Genomic DNA, 19,908 nt, shown 5'->3' on the forward strand with positions numbered 1-19,908 from the left:
GCAAACTAAAACCTACATTTGTTTTATTTTGATTACACTGCAACTCAGTAATGACTTCAAACATCTTACAATGACATTTAAGTTTTGGATGTGAGGTCACTTGATAAATTATGAACTGCAATATGCAGACAGACTCACTCTTATAAATGCTATTTGTATTTTTTGACTGCAAATATGAATGTTTTGGTAACCATGTAAAATGGTGTTTCAATCATGATCAAAAAGCCAAAGGTAGACAATATAGTTTATTACAGTGGATCTGACTTCATCAAATACATTTAAACATGAATATCGATTGGGGCGTAACAGGCAGAGGCTCACACAAGGTAAAACTTAAAAGTAAGTGGCAGAGAAAGCAAGTGATGAGTGCAGAGTTCAGGGTTCAGGGTTTGGTTTTCTTGGGTCTGCCTCTGGGTTTCTGGGCGAGTCCAGGTGACGTCTGAGTGCCCATCTCTACCAGTCTGGATCTGGGGTCACCTTGTGTGGCACTGCTGGCCGCTTTTCTTGGTTTAGCAGCTTTTTTCGGACTCTTCTTCAACCCATTTACTTCTGCAGGTTAAAAAAAATGGTTGAGCAGGACTTTAAAGTACTATATGACACAACAATCGCATCGTAAAGCACATTTTGTCAAACCTCACTTTTCATTAACCAAACTTAATAAATAACTGTTTTTTTAAATACAGTCTGATTCTGACAATTAACAAATCTCTATTAGGGGGAAAACACTGGCCAGTTCAGGAGCTAGAGCTCCTAATGATAGGACAGCCAAAAGGAAACTTGCAACAAAGACACATTTTAATTCTAAAGTATTGAAATGTTATAAAAAAATTAAAAAACTGTTTGATATGGTACCTTTTTTCTTTGAGACGCGTGATTTCTTTTCAGGAGTTCCATCAGTCTCAGTCTCTTCATCTGCTGCTTTTTTTCTCTTTTGCACTTTCTGGAAGAAAAGAAGTTGTTGCATCACTTCAATGCAGTAATCTCCAACAGTTACTAAATACAAGTGTAATATGTTCCTCTGAATTAACTTAATTAAAAGCAGAAAATTCATCAAAGCTCAAAGCCAGTAGCTTAATTTACCAAATGAAGACAAGGCCTTGACTTGGAGCGGAGGTAAACCTTGTGTGTTAAACCCAACATCCACCAAAAACTCAGACATTACAATATTAAGATATTTCATTCTGTTTTCCACTGTTTTGAACACAAGGCAACCAACAAACCTTCATATGGTGCAATGAATGTTTTAAAGGTGGGGGGGTCACGGGAGGTTTCTAAAAACTGCTGCTCACTACAGCGAAGCCTGTTCCATTAAATGTGATTTTATCGCTGTACATGTAAATGTTAGCCACTGTGTTGACCTTTGCAGCAGCTGATGCAGCGTCTGATACAGCCCCAACAGCAGGTGTGAACTTCAGCTTGCCGTCATCTTTAGCCTGGATGGCCTTAAGTCCAGACTGTAGGATGGAGCGCAACTTGGCATAGGGTGGTTTGTCTTGGTAGCCCAGAGATTTCACCTCCTCCATGAACTTCTGAATTTCATCTGCAATGCATTAGAGATACACTAAACCAAATGCCTACAAATATTTCTACATCTCTTAGCATCAGTGTTAGTTCATCAGATTAGACAGATGTGTTACAGAACATAAGTCCATTAACAAAAAGTAATTAGGACAATACATATTCAGTAATCAGTGACTAAATGAATAATATATACTTAATAATAAGTATAATATTAATATAATAATAATAACTATAATAACATACAACTAACCAAAACCCCCAAAAGTGATTACAATAATAAAACATTTAGGCCACATTTTCTCACTCCAATCCAACAATATAATGTGTCTCTGTGACATCTGGCCACAGGATGTTAGCAGCAGATCTTTGAAGTCAATGAACATCCCACAGTTTACAGATGTAGGGTGTTTGGGATTTTCGTGTCACAATGGCATCTGCATTAGCCGGAGCCCAGGTTTCCTAGCAGAACAACGTCAAGCTCATCTTATGTCCAGGTAAGTGATGCACACACACCCAGACATTCATTGTAAACCCTGCTGAATGAACTGTAAATAAATTAAATTGAATTGAATGTGTGTTTTTCTTACCTGGCTTGTCTTGAGAGGAGAAGCACATGGTCATAAACTGGGAGATGCTTTCTTGACATCTGTAAGACAAACAAGTGAAATAATTTATCCAACAAAGACAAACTATTTAAAAATGTAACTTGTATACTATACTGAAAGGATAAAGTTGCTAAATAGGGTTAAGACCAACACCTGACTTTGGAGTCTCTGACATAAATGGGGTCCTGCAGCTTGTCCTCCCATGGCAGCCGACCACAAAGCCACTGAACCATGCAGTAGCCCAGTATCTCCAAATCACTTCTTCTGCATGGAGCTAGAACAAAATCACCATCTCATGACAATTTCACTTTTGGTAATGCCCTTAATAACAATACAAAAACTTTTTTTTGAATACAACTGTAGCTCAAGATAAAGTCTGTATTGTCTTACATGCTCCTTTGTGGGCGTCAATGCTTGTGAACTCGATGGTACCGTCGTGACATTTTTTGGGGTCTTCCTTGTAGTCTTTGAGGACACCATCAGGTGAGAACCTATATGCCAGCCCATAATCTACTAAATAAACCTGTTGTGTACACAAACACCCAATAAACTTTAATGTTATTTAGTGTGCTGATTAACTACAAATGACAATTTTTTTTAAAAGACATGCATTTAATTCAGGGCGTTTAAAGAAGCATAATTAACATATGTAATAAGTTATAATTCATAATTACTTACTTTAATTATTTTACAAATTACCTTTAATGATATAAATTACTGTGGATGAATACATTAATTTACTTCGCACCAGCTCATCTTATTATCATACTACTGACCTGATTGGGATCACTGTGACTCAACATGAGATTTGATGCTTTGATGTCGGCATGCACATACTCATGGTCATGGATGTACTCCAGAATGTCCAGCTAAACAAAGAAACCATTTTATACATCTGATCAGACTTCCTGTTTTCTGCCCAAATCCTTAATTCAAAAGGAGCATAAACTATAATTTGGTTTATCCCACCTGAGAGCCAGTGCCAATTGTCTATAATTATATATATAATTAAATTAAAATAACCTTTTCTATAATTTAGGATTCAAAAAAAATAGTTATTAGTAGAAGATTCACAATCATCAATGATAATTGTCTATAAGCAGATATTTAAAAATGTTTTTGAATTAATTATGGGGTACAACTCTGTTTCCAGGGACCAATAACCAATTTGAAAAAACAGTCTAAAATAATTGGTTACCAATCATACAATATTGTAAGATATTGTTGGGGATTAACAGTAATTCAGATAACAAGGTTATCATAACTGTAAGTAATACCAGTGACTTTTTAATTAGTAGTGGATTACACTATATCTAGTGTGTGTTTGATCACATGATTCTTACCTCTACACACTTTTCTCTTAGTACTTATAGCTATTAACAGCTAATGCTAATCAAACAACACACACTTTGGCTCTTAGCTGCCAATGATATTTTAAAGCAGCCTTTGTCTGCTACACACAGTTGTGCTTAATCAATCACAAATACTGGATTATTGTGTATGAGTACAAACAAATATTACACAGCCTCACACGGCACCAATTATGTTGGAAACAGTAGGAGCACGAATTAGAATAATTGGTATTATGCCATCTGAAAGGAGGTATATTAAAATGTTTCCAACCAGGCGAAGGCCAAGCTGAAGAACCAGTTTTCTGGGAAATCTCTTTCCACATTCTTCAAACTTCTTCTGCAGGTCGGTGCCAAGTCTGTCAATAACCATGAACCTGTACCTAGAACAGACAGCGACAACATCTATACTTATCTTTAATAAAAGCAGTAGTCAGGTTATGAATGAGCAAAAAAAGAGGACGAAAAATGGAATCTGGACCTTGACCTTTTGGGTGGTCCTGATCAACATCTTACCTTTGTCCTCCTTTTTCATGAAGACCTGAGCCCCAGTAATTAGGAACACCAAGATTTTTCAACTTGTGAGACTTCATCCAGTTCTGAACTGCAACACAGGAGAAAATACACAGACATTTTTTTGGTGAAACATCCTGTGAACAACATGCTAACTAGTGCTGCTATTAAGTAGACGAAGGCCATGATGCTCCATGTAAAGTGTAAAAATCCACCGGGGGGGGAGCACAGTCGCAAGCTTTTCTGCTGCTGGGACAAATATTTACCAACAAGAAACTCCAGCATGAATAAAACATAAGCCTTTGGTTGCTTAGTAATATAATCATTAATTGTCAGGGGAGATTGACATTTGTATTATTATTATAGAAAATGCAAAGCTGTGGCCTGGGGGCCAGCAGAGCTGTAACCAAAAGCTTCCATCCTCCACAGGGTCCCTTCATGCCTCAGCTACAGGATCGTCTTCTTTAATTAACAAAGTTCGTTTTCTTTTACTTGGTTGCCCCAATGGTGAGAGACTCTGCCATGTGATGATCACAAGGGTAACACCAGCCTGGCGACATGCAACTAAGAGTGTGTGTGTGTGTGTCTGTTTGTGAATTGTCTTACTCAGTTCAGGTTTCGCAGCTCGCATGTAAAACTTGAGCTCAGAGAACAGTGGTCCGTTGTCACTGGGCTCCTGTAGACAAACAGGAGAGATTCATGTTTGTTTTTAATGTGTGTAGATAAAAATTGTTTGTTCTGAACTTGCTTGATAATCAATTTAAACATATCAGAGTTGCACAGGTAGGTAAAAGGTGGAGGTAAAGAGACATGGACGCAAACTGGAAGCTGGTAAAATGTGCTTTTGCTAGTTACGGTATAACTAGGATGTAGCAACTAAAGGATTGCTTGTCAAGCTAATCAAACATTTGTAAAGTCATTTGAGTTAGCTGTTCTTGATTATTGCTCAAAATTCCCCAAAACTTTGATAAAACTTAGGCTGACATTAGAAGTATAATTTCTACAAATTCACTACTGAGCAGCAAGATAGATTAAACCGACTGTTTCTGAGTCAGCCTGTCACGAATGAGGAAAAGGGTAAAAGATTAATTGACATGCTGTTAAAACAGTTTAAATTACTTAATTATTGTGTGAATGTTTCTTACATCTTTCTTACTACTTACTACCCAGATGTTAAGACATGGTGGCGTGCATCAAACTGGTTGGCTGGTCAATAGATGCAGATGACAATGTTTAAATTTGCAGTTCTGTAATCGTCATGTCACGCTGTTACAGCTTTTCTCCCGCCCACCCATCTAACCATCAGTACAGTATTAGGTCTTTTAAATGTGCAGTCAGTGGCATTAAGTCAGGTCTGTAGCATGTCTGAAATGTAACGTTTGGGTGTTTTCTGATGATTGCAGGGTGAGACCTTGGGGCGAATGTGCTAGAACACCCACTCCTGGGAAGACTGGCAACTATACATCTTCTTTTTCTTGCACTGCTTCTTACCTTCCCACACTTAAACCGGTGGTTTCTTCCATTAAAGAGTTTTTTTTCTCTCCACGCTTCCCTAAAGTCTGCTCATCCGGAATTTGTTGTGCTTTCTATATAACTGTATTTTTGAGTTCTGTAAGGTCTGAAACCTTATCTTGTAATGTTCCTTGAGATGCTATAGTTGTGATCTGTTGCTATGTAAATGAACCAAATTGAATTCCTCACTGTTTAACACTGAATTCACTAAACACTGAACGTTTTACACAAATTGTAATACTGATGAACGGCAATAATTGCTTTACTTAGACTATTACTTTTTATATTCCCTCTCGGCATTGTGTTAATGTACACCTGAATGTTTCAGGCTTGCAAACACTAGAAACATCAGCTTTTATACACATGTGTATACCAACTGATTATTAATCAAGGCCTGATGATTGGCAGCACCTAGCTGCAAGTCATTCTCTTAAAACTGTCATAGAACCAGCTCATTACAAGAAACACATAATTAAAAGAGGAGGCACCAATAGAACTAGATAATAGGTATGACAGAAAAGAGACGTTTACATACACACTAAAGACGGAAGTTCCTTACAATAGTTTTTTTTCGTGAGATGCAGATTAAGTGGATGTTAATATTCTATAAACTAGACATTTTTCCACTTTCTTCGTAGTGGCCGTGCTCCTGCTGCTTTCCTCTCTTCCTTTGACTCTGCTGTTACGTGACTTATAGCTTCTGAACACACCAGACCTATATATGCATTCAACAGAGTAAACCTCATCAATTGCTCACTGGGGTCTGGGGCAACAATCAGAGAATACTTTTTCTGTAAACTGTTTTGCAGTAATATTACAATTAAGTGGTGGAATTACACAAAGATGCCCTGCGATGGACTGGCGACCCATCCAGGGTGTACCCTGCCTCCCGCCTATAGCCAGCTGAGATAGGCTCCAGCACCCCCGCGACCCTGCATATGGGATTCAGCGGTTTGGAAAATGGATGGATGGAATTACACAAAGATCAAACGCAAAGAAGGAACCTTACCACTTTGATGACGTAGCGTGCATTAGCACCTACAGGTTTTGCAGAATTCTCATCAGCTACATAGAAACAAAACAGATAGAAAGTACTTGTAAATACTAAAATGACAGATTTGCAAATTTCACCAAGTTTCTTCACTTTTACATAACATATGATCTACCTTCACCATAAGCATGATGTCATTTTCAAAACAAAATCTGCTACAATAATAGTAGCAACCTGATAATAATAACTGTCAGGTTCATAAAAAACATGCCATGTTCATTTGCTCAGTCAAGAATGTCAAATGACCAGGCTCTTGCATACTATATGTGCCTCGAGAATGCTGGGGAAATTTTATAGTGGTGGGTGAGCAGCCTTTGGTTTGTTTCAGTTTCCTTTTCTCTTGCAAGAAATGAATCCACATAACAGACAGTTAAACTTTGTTCACTCTAACTGAAAATATTTTTCCAACAACATGCCTCAATGATCTGCATAATGTGAATGAACTTTGCGATCCCTGACCCAATTATTCTTACCCAAATATATAAGACCAAAGCCTCCCTGGCCAATCGGAGCCCCCAGTTTCCAGGCCTTCTTCCCAGTGTCAGTCAAAACCTCTCCAGGAGGGAACTCCTCTGCCAGTTTTCTCTTAGCCGGAGCTTTTCCTTTTGCTGCCGCCTTCGATTTGGGAGGCATCTGAAATAAACAGTCCACAACAAAACCACAACAAGACAAAAGTTAGGTTTTCAAAGCAAACATAAACAGGGTAATCTGTACTACATACACATTATTGATGTCCACCCAAACCCTGCCTGCCCCTGGTAGAAGACAAAGAGAGCTGGGCGCTACATAAAATCATTCTAATATTGATGGTACACACAACACAACAAAGGGCAAATAAGAACTAAGAAAGTGAAGTTGAATACAGAGCAACATTTTCTTGCATAGAGAAACACTACCATGGATGAATGTCTGAAAATGTGAAGTCCATGTCTACTCTTTTAGGAGTCTGCCCCCAGGTACAGGTGTCTTTCAGAGACACCTAAAGGTTTCCTCTTCAGCTTTTCATGTGACACCTCTAGGTTGTAGTACATACACTCTTATTACTATGTCTCAGTCTCATTATTATGACATCATCTCACTTTAAGTCCCTTCTCTCTTCAAATCGACCCGTAAAGTAGGTTTGACATTTTTGTGTTTCTTAGGCTGAGCTGTCTGTACGACTCTGTGCCTGTATACAGGAATGGAAAAACTGTTCAATACAGTACTAGATTTAAACAAACAGCATTTTACTATGATTATCCAAAAACCAGCCTTAGTAAAAACTTTGTACAAAATCTGTTTATTATCACATTATCAGCACATTATCACAAGAACTCCAACAACCTGCCATATTTGACTTTCTATCACATACAGTATTGCAGTCATAGCAATATATATATTACTTACTTATAATGCCATTCATAGCCTGGGACACTAATTCTAGTAATGACAGGAACAGGTTTTATTCAAGAAGTTGCACAGTGAATATTATCATACATCGGAAATTGTGTGTTTAGTACTCTGACTTCACCGTGGAGTGAGTCCAACAGCTCTTTTCATCAGCATCAACACTGTTACCGTAAACATCGTAACAATCTCGCACTTTTGTGATGGCGGGGTTGACCGCGGAAATGCAAACGACAGCTCACTTGACCTCAGACAAATGACGCCATCAGCGCAGGATTAATTTATGTGAACGACAACTACGAAGCACAAACACAGATGCTACCAACTACACTGCGTTTGCGTATTCTATGTGCTTTTTTGTTATAAAAGTTAGCCAGGACACACAAAGTTCACTGTGTGCTACTACTCACCTACACTGTTCAGACACTGCCTTAATGTTTATGTTTGGTGAATACGTCGTTGGTTAATGCTAAAGATCTGTATGTTCAAGCTACATGTAACGGCCTCAAACCTCCAAAACAAAAACATGTGGTACGTCGAAACTGATGTTGAACTGTAGAAAAGTTGGTTTCTAGCAATCAAGCTAACTGCGAAGGTCTAAGTACCATCGATCTCTTCCGTTAGCATTAGCTGCGTACCGACGCACAACAACAAACTGCTGAACACCCGCTAAACTAACCGTTAACTCACCTAGTACGAGTTCGACTGAAATATAAGATAACGACGTACCTTTTCTTGTCGAATGCTAAAAGGTTATGACGAACAAACTTCCCGCAAAACTATCGGTCCGGAAGTGGCGTCGTGACACTTTGCTACTCTATTGGTCATACGCTGCCTACGTTAGACCACAGACAGCCACCAACCCTAACAAATCGTGCCTTCGCGTAGCCGGAGTATGCCCCGGCTGCAGACATGACAAGATGGCGGGCGACTCCTCATAAACCGGAAGTTGTCTACCTCCAGTTATCATAACTGATTTATAGGGCACACCCTGTCCCGGGATTTCACGAGTAGGGAGAGATGGAAACTTAATTTAGCCTTTAGCCGTATGAATAATGATTTAAATATTACTTGTGAAACACGTAGAGTGCTCCAGAGAAAAGACATATGTCAAAATTATGTACAGCACATCTATTTTAAAAAAGAAACTGAGATATGTGCAACTTTTTATTTATTTTGTTTATTTTATTTATTATAAAAATGTGTTCACTTTTTATGAAAAGTATACAGTATATGTAAGGTGTATCATATTACGTAAGATGTATTTTGGAGCAGTTTAGAGCAGTGTAACTTTATATACAAATAAAGAAATGTGCTTGTGCCACTATTTACTGACACCGTTCATCTGATCTGACATGGTTTTCCACAAAAGAAAAACAAGTAAGGCAATATTGCACATTAAACCGGAGTAAAGCAGTATTTTTTATTTACTATTCCTGACAGTCTTGTTCCTAATTTATTACTGACTAGTATGGAAATGCTGAACCTCAACAGGTATGTGTGCAAATTCTAAATGTGTCATATGATACAAATATATTGGGTTTTGCTTGCAACCCAGCACTCGACTCATGAATAAGATATTGTTCCTTTAGTGTCTTGTTTCTTCCAAGTGCCACAGAGTGAAGAGAGCAGCACTTCACATCGAAGAGAGCTGTTAGTGCAGCAGTTGGTGCTGTCAACTGTTGCACACATTGCTGCTCCCTTTTTAAATCACAATGACTTTAGAAAGTGTTGCCATGGCTCCAGTCTGGAGATACTGCGGTTTGTTGACATGTTGATCTGCTCTCGTAATTCTGAAAACCCTACGGTGGCGTGCTAAACAGAGAGATGACCCGCTGCAGTGACAAAGAAAATGAGGGGCTCAGTGATGACGGAGCGGAGAAATCAAACGAGAACCAGAAGAAAAGAAGCAAAGGGGAAAAACGTGTTTCCTTCCCACCAGATGAACACATTGTGTCTGGCTTTGCTGAGCAAAGGAGCACAGACCCAAAGGGTGAGCTGCTGTTAACTACCTATTATTCTTTTATAAATAAGAAGGTTGATTAGTGATAATATTCTTGTCTCATATTGTAAGAACCTTCACTTACACTCATTTCAACAAGAATGCCAAATCGTTACATACTGTAATGCCGGTATGTCCACAAACTCTATGAAAGGCTTCTCATTCTCAAGAACATTTACTTTGGATAAAATGACTAATTCTCATACTGATAGCATTCAGCCAACTACAATTTTAATTGCAATGCAAATGCAAAATGCTTCAGTGGGCACGTGGTTGTGTTGTCTGAGGAACTAGTAAGTGAAAGCAGATACCGCGGGGAAACAGTACGGAATGGATGAGTTCCTGAACAGGATAAGGGCCAGAGTGTAGTGGGTTAGTAGGTAGACTGGAACAGAACACATGTAAGAAACACTCAACATTGGTACAACACCAAAGAGAGACCAAGGCTTCCTGTCTGTTTGGCCCAAAAACCTTTAGTAAATGACAGCTCAAACCCTTTTTTGCATGCAGTTAGGTTAATGTACAGGTTTAATGTGGCGCTGTACAGTATACAGTATGGTTATTTGTCTATATCTATTGGCTCTGTATGTGAGACCTGTCCAGGATGTAACCCCACTTTATGATGACCAACATAATGAATGGATTGATGTTTTTTAATGGAAATATTGATGTTTTAATTTTTTAAATCCCTATAGTCTATCACCTAAAATTGTTTATCCCATAAAGCTGTGGTTGATAAATGTAAATGCCTAATTAGTGGATTTATTGATACTTATCCACTAATGTCTTTCATGGCATGTTTCCCACAGAGTGAACACATTCTGGCATATCTGAGCCGCCTAACCATTTCTAAATGTTGCTTGTGGTTCATTGGGATGCAGAGACATTAAAGCACTGTATGGTATTATCCCACTGCTTTAGCTGACAGCTGCCTCACCTTGACCGAGATAATGGCAGCCTACCAGAGGAACTGCAGCATCCACCAGGTTGAACCCAAACCACACATCCTGCAGCAGCTCCAGGTAAGATGTTGACATGAAATGAACATGAACATGTGTGTGTGTGTGTGTGTGTGTGTGTGTGTGTTATACTTTGAACTGATGAGCTGTTTGATGTGTTTTATGTTATTAACCACAACAAAAGGTAAATAAGAAATGTTTTTCATATCTAAATAGTGTGATCTCAAGTAGAAATGAAGAAGGTATTTAAAGGCCTATGTCTAGTCAGCGTCACAGTGGCTGAGGGCCAGCAAAAGGGTCAGTCTGAAGTTCTGCTGGTCCTTGTGTACTTGGATGATGGAACAGTGATCTGTGAGGTGTTTAAAGCTCAGACTTTTCATAGTCAGTCTGGTGGTGTATTCACAGATGCTTTGTTCAGCTTCTACAGCTTCAGCTGTATTTATCCTGAGATTAAACACGGGAATTCTAGTTAGTACTAATGAATTGACCTGTGAAAGAAATGGTTCCACTGGGTTTTAGTTTAGGGTTGGCAGAGCAAGAAAGATGAAGACAAGTGCACATCACCACTTTTCAGAATTGCACAAATGAACAAAACCAATTTCTACCATTTATTAGTTTCCGTTTCACTTCAGAATTATGTGATACATTGTGTTATCACATAAAATGCATTATCACGTGTGTTTGTGATGCGACACAATGTGCAGGCAACTGTACATATGCGTGTCTGCTGCTGCTCTTGTTTCTGCCTGAGCATCGTTGCCCTTTGAGTGAACATACGCCTGTCCTTAGACAGAGTCATCTCAGTGGCGTCAAGGTCAACATCAAGTTTTTTTTATTGTTGTTATAAAATCACACAGGTTTGAGAAAATGACGAACTGTAATATTAAGACTCATTGTGGAATTTCATATTTGTCATGGTTTACACCAACAGGAAGCTGACCATAAAAGAGAAAGACAGGTAGTGGGTTCATGCACCAAACCTCTGAAATAAAAAAGTTGTGTGTTCAGTGCAGCGCTTGATGTCATTCCCTGGGGTAACGTTTAAATTCACATACGATCTTTCTATTTTGTGACTAAATAGTTAACTTAAAACAGCAACAACAAACAATAACTTGACTGAGACACTTTTCTCAGAGTATTTTATGGACAGGATTCACACAAACGTGTACATTGTTTTACCGTATATGAGTTTCGGACTTTATTGACTGTACTGTAGATGCAGTGACTCTCTGTGACATGGCCACATTCCATCTTTGTCTCCCTCACACCCAGCGTGATGCTCTCTTATGTCCCCGTACCGCACTTGAAACCCATATTCTCCCATTTATAATTCATTTTGTGTACATACTTTACTTAAACCAGGCGTGTTAAAACACGCTGCTCTCTCTCCTCCCTCACCTCCCACATACCCACCCCACCCGGCATAAATTTCATCAGAGATCAAGGGGAATTATTTGTAGAGAATTAGAGCCTTGGCAGTGTTTATATTAAGCATAGAGCCACTGTATTATCTCTGAGGTGCTAATGAATCTCGCTTTAATGGAAACGAATGTAGGTGGTCCTCCTGAAAGAGTAAAATATGTACGGTTAAATGGTTAAGTATTAGCAATATTTATACCAAAAGGGCTGCGAGTGAATGAATTCATAATAAGACCACGCAAAAGGAAAAGACGCCTAAAGAGCAAATTTATTAAATTAGGTCTTTTCAGGCGAGGGCGATTCCCTGAGGACTGGCACTGAAGACTATTTAAAGCAGTTTTATTGTACCCTTGGGCTCCTTTGCTCCCCTTTGAAATGTTGTAAGTGAATAAAACAGCATTGCTGTTGGTGACATCTTCATAGGAGTGGTAAACAATAATAGTTTGGAGCCAGCAGGGTCTAAGGCCACAACACTTAAACTCTGGAATTTAACTGTGCAAACTGTGACGTCTGTGAGATTCTGTTCGTCTCCACACGAATGTTTTGGCGAGAGGGAACTGCTTAACTGCAGCCATTTACATTCAAATGGGCAAGTAACTGCGAGACACAACGGGAGCCACATGTGGTACTGTAAGAGAGAGAGAGAGTCGGCCTCGAGAGGTGGCGTCGAGTCCAACTCATCTAGATGTCGTTACGCAGCTATGAAATAATGGATAATGGCCATAAAAAGCAGATCCTAGTGAGAAGAAGTTCACGCTGATTGTGAAGTTTCTCACCCAGTGTTTGGGAAGTAACCCGCTTCCCATGGGTTTAGTTAGGCGACTGTGGGTAGTCAGACATGTGGCGCAGCGTCGGGCTACTGTTTGTATAGGTTCGTGTCCTTTGGCTGTGTTCGTCCCTCGGGATCATCGGATCCACCCGAGCTGTAACTGTTATGATATGATTCAACTGGACGAGGCAGCAGAGATGTAATGATGTGAAGGCAGTTTGTTAGCGTGGTCAATGACCGTTCTTCAGCCTGTTTTTCATCTTTTGACCACTCAGCAGTGACATTTCATGAGGTATGACTCACTGACTCACGTATCACTGATATATTGGACTGTTCATCACTGCAGGATTTAATTCTTCAGTTCTTTTTAGAATAAGCACCCTTTTTTCTATTCAGCAGCTGCCCGGCCTGAATATCTGTACTGTAGCTGAAACTCCACCAGATACTGTCAACCAGCAGCTCGTCCTGTGCCGGTCGGTTTGAGATGTTCTCCAGGTGACATAACTTAATCTTCTCCAAATACTATCACCTAGAGGATGTTTGTGGTATTGACAACAAACAGACCACCTTCATTTTCAGGTCAGTGAATTCACAGCTGATTTGTCGGTGTCAGAGCTTCATCATCTTTCAGAGCCTTTAAAAACACGCAAATAAAAGTGTATTTTAGTTAATCTGTTCTAAAACATTAACAAACCACATGAAGTAGATTTTAGTTTGTTAAAATGACAAATATTTTAACAAACTTTACTTTTTGTTTAAACCTCTTTATGTGTATCACACTTTACAACGTCTTACATTGTTCATGCATCGGTTTGGTTGGAGTTACAGCAAAGTTACTTTGCTAATGAGCTTGTTGCTTGTTTATTAATTGAAAATGTATTTTGCTTTGCAGATAAATAAATCTAGGCCTGTGTGATTTATAAATTGATTTAAATCAAGTTAGCTTCCACCCCCTGTTTGAATTCTTTCTGTGATATTTGGGGAATGTAAGCTTGGAATTAGTTGCATGTTGGCAGATCTTCTAATGAACAGCTTTACGGTTGTTTCAGGTTGTTGTTTCAGGTTGTTGCAGATTATTCAGTTGAGTGGACTGCAGAGAAATCAATTACCACAACTTAACGTTCCTTTTATTCAGCGGCTGAAGTGAAAAACAGTATTACGTGACAAGGAGTTTCTGTTAAATTCAAAAGGGTCAAAATCAATTTCCCAAAATGTTTTTTTCCTGGGATAAATCCCCTGAGGAGGAGGAGGGGGAGGAGGAAGAAGGAGGAGGAGGAGGAGGAAGAGAGGACATCTCCAGAAATGAAAAGACATAAGAAAATGTGTTTTTACAGACCACTGCTGCTTTCTCTGCTCTTTTGATTAGCATTAATGCTGCACTGAAAGTTTGCCAGCACAACTGTAGCACCCCCCTCCCCACACACACACACACACACACCCACACACACACACACACACACACACACACACAGGAAGCTATATCTCTCCCTGCCGGTGTGATTCTGAAGGGAGGATTTTTTTCCTTTAAATTAAATGCATGCTGATTGTTATTGCGGCACCCTCCCGTGTGTGGAATAGTCAGCAGCGAGGTAAATGTCACTAAGTAAGTGCTACACTATTTTCCTTAGTGGTTGTTAGCGGTGTCTGCATGCAAAATAAAGGCACAAAGAGAGCGGGAGAGGAGGAGGAGGTGGAGGAGGTGGAGGAGCGTCTGAACGTGGGGGCTGATCAGAAAACAGCGGGGGGACCGGACATATGTTGCTCCTCTCGTTACAGGACGAGGCGCCAATAATGAGGCGCTTTAGTGGCACATCTGAAATGGCAAAGAGCCGCAGCCGCAGCCCATCGCTGGAAGAATCAGAAAGAGAAGCCGAGGCCTAATGGGTCGGGATGACACTCCGACTCCGACTGTGTCGCTCCATACGCAGCGCTGCTTTAAGTCACGCGGGGAACAGGCGGAAAAAAGGCAAAATCTTGTCCAAATGTACGAAAGTCACGTTTACATTTTGCGCCTATTGTTGAATTGTGAGCAGTCGCAGTTAAAGTGACAGATGTATGTGATGCACTACTGGAGGTGCACTATATGCCTTAAATTTAATTTGCACACCCGGTAGGTCGAACGCGTGAGATGAGTGGGTTTTGTAAGTGGGATAATATCACAGGCCCAGACTCAGTGACAGCTCACACACACAGGAGACGACCTGTCACCAGCCAGGCTTTACATCTGTCAGTCTCATGCATATGGAAACAATATGCTAATGGTGTGATTTGTGCTCACATTTGAATTATTTGTAACGCTGCCTTTACTCCATAATTACTCCAAATGAATGCATTTGTAGCATATGCGATTTGGAATCAGCCACAAATTCGGCATTTGAGAAGGAATCTTAGCCTTTTATGACACAAAGCGATTCACACATGACCATTGTGACCTTTAGGATGTACGTTCACACCTCTAGGTTTTTTGTGGTAGTTGTTGTATTTTATACATTACAGTAAATCACTCACTCATCATCTAAACTGCTTCATCCTTGTCACGGTTGCAGACAACTGTCACTCATCAATCATATTATCAAAGTTAATCCACATGAGCAGAAATTAGTAAGAGATGCTTTTTAAAAAGTGTGTGTAGAACTGGGAATTTAAATATTACTGTATGTATTAGGGGCTTACCCTCCTGCTACCTGGTAACTCAGCAGTCAGCGACATATGTACCAAGATTGTCCAATCTCCAGTGTTTTCTCCTAAACACACATCCTACATTCAAACTTTTCAAAATGTTCAAATTATTGGAAATTTTGAATTCTCCTATGCAAAATTTTTACATCTTAAATTTCAGTGGAAATATGTAAAAATGTATTTTTAATATGGTATGTGAAATGTGTTTTGCATTATGTGAAGCCTTGCATTTTCAAAATTGTGTTATTGTTATTTTAATAATGTTTTTTATTTCATTAGTCATCGCTACAAAAATCGTAGTGGATGATTTTGCCAGATTTATACATTTGTGGCTGTGTGAGGACAGAACTAATATGACCTGTTTCACAAGTTTTCATTATAATTTAAACAACTACTATTCTTTGTATTTCTTGTAATCAATTACAATAATAGCAAAGGAAGATGGGATATCACCCACCTCTGCATCTTCAGCTGCAAGTTAAATGGAGCCAACGCTGTATCTACACACAGTGAAGCACCAAGGCTGCAGTGTTTGTGCACATACACACACAACATTCCTGAACATTATATGTATTTAAGGAGCAATATGTTCTATACAAAGTGCCATTAATTAAGTCACTAACATTGACTATCAACAATATCAAAAGTACTGTGGACAAAAAAGGCAGTGACACAAGCAAATATCTACAAGTCAATTAGAATTTTATGTACAGGTTCAGATCTCTCTTTTAATGACAAATGAAGTTCCTAATTTTGCCTGTGCTCTTTCTAGACACTGCAGCTTTAATTGCTAATTGTTAACAGAGAATGAATATATTTGCATATTAATCACTTCCCAATTTACATTTTTAATTTGCTGCCTTCAAAGGGTGTGAGATAAAAAGTCATGTATTTTAAATAATTTATACTTTGCAGAAAACACGCTAAAAGGAAAACGTGGCGATTTTAACTCAAGTGCTCTGAGAATACGTATACGTAGAAATAAAAAATATATATATAAATAACAGTTTGCAGCACAAAGCCATGCAGAGAACCTGATCTGCTCTGGACAGTTAGTGGAGAATGGTGAATGCACCACAGATTCCTTCTGTGGTTAAGTTAAGTTTGGAAGCCAAATCTCTTCCTCTGTCTTTTCTCCTCTCCCGTTTCTTTTTTATCGGCCCATTTTGTGACACATCAGTCGGTTTGGCAGCCAGCGCCTTCTGTTTCCGTCAGCAGTGAGTGGGGAGGGAGCGTGCAAGTTCAGAAATTCATTAAGATGAAAAACAGCCGCTGCAGTGTTTTCTAGTGAGGACGATGAAATGCTGTGAATTTGGTTTGTAATATGCGCAGATATTCAGCGGCCGCACATTGTTACTGAGCGTTTTTCTCTGGCTCGGTGCCACAAATCAAACCAGCCTCCTGAGCAGTAAACAGTCGGACACCTGCTCACAGCAACACTCATTTGGTTGTTGTTGTGTTGTTTGTTATATTTGCTACAGACAATAACAAAATCAGAGGTGATGAATGCAAACAAATCAGTGGAAGAAGAAACCGGACACACTGTACATGCCTTCACTCCAGCGGGGAGCTGTGTGGGATTGCCAAGTTCACAGTGCTGAAGCCTTCAGTCTCCTGATGCTCGCTTTTAATCACGATCGTACATTAATATAGCTCAGGGGTTCAAGTAGATACACACCGACGACTGAAGAAGTGTTGTTAATACTTTACTGTTTTGTAAAATCTAGTCTCTCTTTGTGATGTCATGAAGGGATCAGTATCATTTAGTTGATAATGCAGGTTATGGATGCTCCAGACATACAGTAGGTTAGTTTATTTTTTTATATTAACAATGAATGCCTATTTCAGGTTTGTTACATAAAATATATTTTTATCATGGCAGTATACAGTATGTTCTGTTACAGTTTTGATGCACTGTTTAATTGTGTTTTTATGTATAAAATATCAAATCACTAGATGCTTTATTAAAGATTATAAAATTATTGTTATGGTAAATTAATGCATCAGGCAGAATAATAACAAACAATAATTTCATTTATTTCTAAAATTGAAAAAACCTAAATACATGAAGCTCAGAGGAGGAAAAATTGTATCTCTGTTTTTCTGTTTTCTTCCTCTGTAGTGATCCCTCTTTTTAAAGGAAGGCAATAAAGCACAAACCACACACACACACACACACACACACACACACACACACACACACACACACACACACACACACACACACACACGGCATGTACTGTATATGCGCACAAGGTGTTCCTGTGAATGTGTGTCAGTTAAGATGATTATGGAGGAAATTCAGCCACCTTGACAAATTACACAAGAGCCTCTTGTAAACATAAATAGTGCAATTTATGTCCTATTGATATGTTTAATTCTTCTCTCAGGAGCACACTGGCCGCTGTCCTTTTGTCTCCCCACTCTTGCTTCCGTGCAGGGAGTCGTGGAGAGGCTCTTCCAAATTCGCACTATAAATCATATTTCACAACAACAGAGTCGCTTGTGGTGGTTCAGTGAAGCAGCCAACATGACTGTAGGAGGAGCAGTCTCAGAGCCAGGGTGGGATTGACGTGGTGTAAAGAAGGTGATGTGGCCGAGGCCGCTGTAGGCTTTCAGGTCAACAACCCACCACATTTTCTAAATTCCAACTTGAGTTTGAAGTTTATTACTCAATATACTGCTGTTATTAATCAAGACTGTGGACAAACATTGGCAAACGTGTGTTCTTTCTTTCTGTTCTGTTGTTCTCTGCTGATTGACCTTTGCCCTTATATTCTTATGATATCTCAATAACATATGCTTTATTGTGTGCAAAGGCTTTTATTGCACAATATGAGAAATATTTCAAAATAATTTAATGACTCGAAAGGTAAACTTTACAAAGGTTTCAATAGCAGAACCAATAACTCATTTTTGAAGCAGAGCCTGCTTATTAAAACTCCAAACCATCTTTATATTTTACTTCAGTCCCAGTCAGAATGACCCACTGTTAGACAAATGCATATCTTACAATCATCTGTAAAAGGGAGGCTTAGAAAAAAGTCTTTGTTGTTTTCCACCATCCACACAAATCTGCCACCTCTGGTGACTGATGCAGTCAAATTAGATGTATGTGGAACACTGGCTCTGCCAAATGAACACATCAACTGATGACCAGCTGTTTCTAATTATTATACACTGGTTAATTAGGATGCCGTGTCACCATCAACGGTGGCATTAAACTGTGTGAAATTCATAATTCATGCTCCGGCGTCCAATAAGCTTCCCTAATCAAAGCGGTACAGTGCGGCATGGATGGAGAGGCCGTCCAAAAAGAGACTGGGAAGGTGGAAGATGCACTGACGCTGCCAAATGTGTGTGTGTGTGTGTGTGCGTGTGTGTGCGTGTGTGTGCGTGTGTGCGTGTGTGTGTGTGTGTGTGTGTGTGTGTGTGTGTGTGTGTGTGTGTGTGTGTGCGTGCGTGTGTGTGTGTGTGCGTGTGTGCGTGCGTGCGCGCGTGCGTGTGTGTGTGTGTGTGTGTGTGTGTGTGTGTACGTGTGTGCACGCGTGTGTGTGCGTGTGTGTGTTCGCGCCTCTCGCTAACACCCCCTGCCTCTGCCCCCCCCCCTCCCTCTCTCAGCAGGGTGTGTGTGTAGGTGGCAGTGTGAAGTGTCTAGATCTCAAAGGTAAGCTGAACGCCTCACTCCATCATTATTACTTACGACTGAGGTCTTTGTGACAAAGCAAAGCGCTGAATTATTTAGCAACATGTTCTGCATTCATTGTAACAGCTCTAAAAATAATTTTAATAAACGTAGTAATTTCACAATTTGGACTCAATCTTGCACCATTTATTTCAGTTTTTAATATATTAAAAAAAGCTCCAATGCAGATGTTTCTGTGAGTGAGGAATCACTCGTCTAACTAGTTAGTGATGAAAATAATTTTGCGTCTGACTGTTGAAGCATCCTAATTGTCATTTCATAAGACTAATACCTGAAGGGCTGTGTTGTGTCTGAGAAGCTGATTTCAAAGCTCATGCTTCCCCTAAACCTGATCAACATTTATTGCATTTATCTAACCTGCACCTGGTTCTCTCCTTTCTTACGGTAAATCATCAAGGTCTAGAAGTTTGGTTTCTGTTGTTCTTAATTAACAAATC

General features: G+C 39.5%; 2 protein-coding genes across 9 annotated transcripts in view; one reads left to right on the plus strand and one right to left on the minus strand.

Annotated features, from left to right (window-relative positions):
- Positions 1-232: 232 nt before the first annotated feature.
- vrk1 (VRK serine/threonine kinase 1) lies at positions 233-8,820 on the minus strand. Of its 2 annotated transcripts, none has more exons than XM_029139011.3 (13): positions 8,667-8,820; positions 7,025-7,184; positions 6,510-6,565; positions 4,595-4,664; positions 3,992-4,079; positions 3,750-3,858; positions 2,903-2,995; positions 2,517-2,649; positions 2,280-2,400; positions 2,109-2,167; positions 1,359-1,540; positions 853-940; positions 233-549 (listed from the first exon to the last, which is right to left on the minus strand). In XM_029139011.3, exons 2-13 carry the CDS (start codon positions 7,182-7,184, stop codon positions 383-385), a joined length of 1,326 nt encoding a protein of 441 aa, XP_028994844.1. In that variant the 5' UTR covers positions 8,667-8,820; the 3' UTR covers positions 233-382. The 2 variants fall into 2 exon arrangements, with proteins under 2 accessions (XP_028994844.1, XP_055361723.1); XM_055505748.1 differs by lacking the exon at positions 8,667-8,820 and adding an exon at positions 8,348-8,496.
- A 42-nt stretch (positions 8,821-8,862) lies between these two features.
- si:dkey-288a3.2 (protein phosphatase 1 regulatory subunit 37) overlaps positions 8,863-19,908 on the plus strand; it is a 43,153-nt gene continuing 32,107 nt past the window's right edge. For 2 of the 7 annotated variants that reach the window (XM_055505744.1, XM_055505745.1), the window contains exons 1-5: positions 9,243-9,317; positions 9,408-9,431; positions 9,761-9,930; positions 10,861-10,961; positions 19,387-19,432. In XM_055505744.1, the coding sequence (XP_055361719.1) occupies positions 9,409-9,431; positions 9,761-9,930; positions 10,861-10,961; positions 19,387-19,432 (340 nt within the window). In that variant the 5' untranslated portion in view covers positions 9,243-9,317; position 9,408. Of the gene's footprint in view, positions 9,318-9,407; positions 9,432-9,760; positions 9,931-10,860; positions 10,962-19,386; positions 19,433-19,908 lie in introns of all 7 variants that reach the window. The other 5 variants (XM_055505746.1, XM_029139003.3, XM_041069341.2 and 2 more) reach the window with 5 other exon arrangements.

Source organism: Betta splendens, chromosome 22 (genome assembly GCF_900634795.4).
Source record: "Betta splendens chromosome 22, fBetSpl5.4, whole genome shotgun sequence".
Classification (NCBI taxonomy): domain Eukaryota; kingdom Metazoa; phylum Chordata; class Actinopteri; order Anabantiformes; family Osphronemidae; genus Betta; species Betta splendens.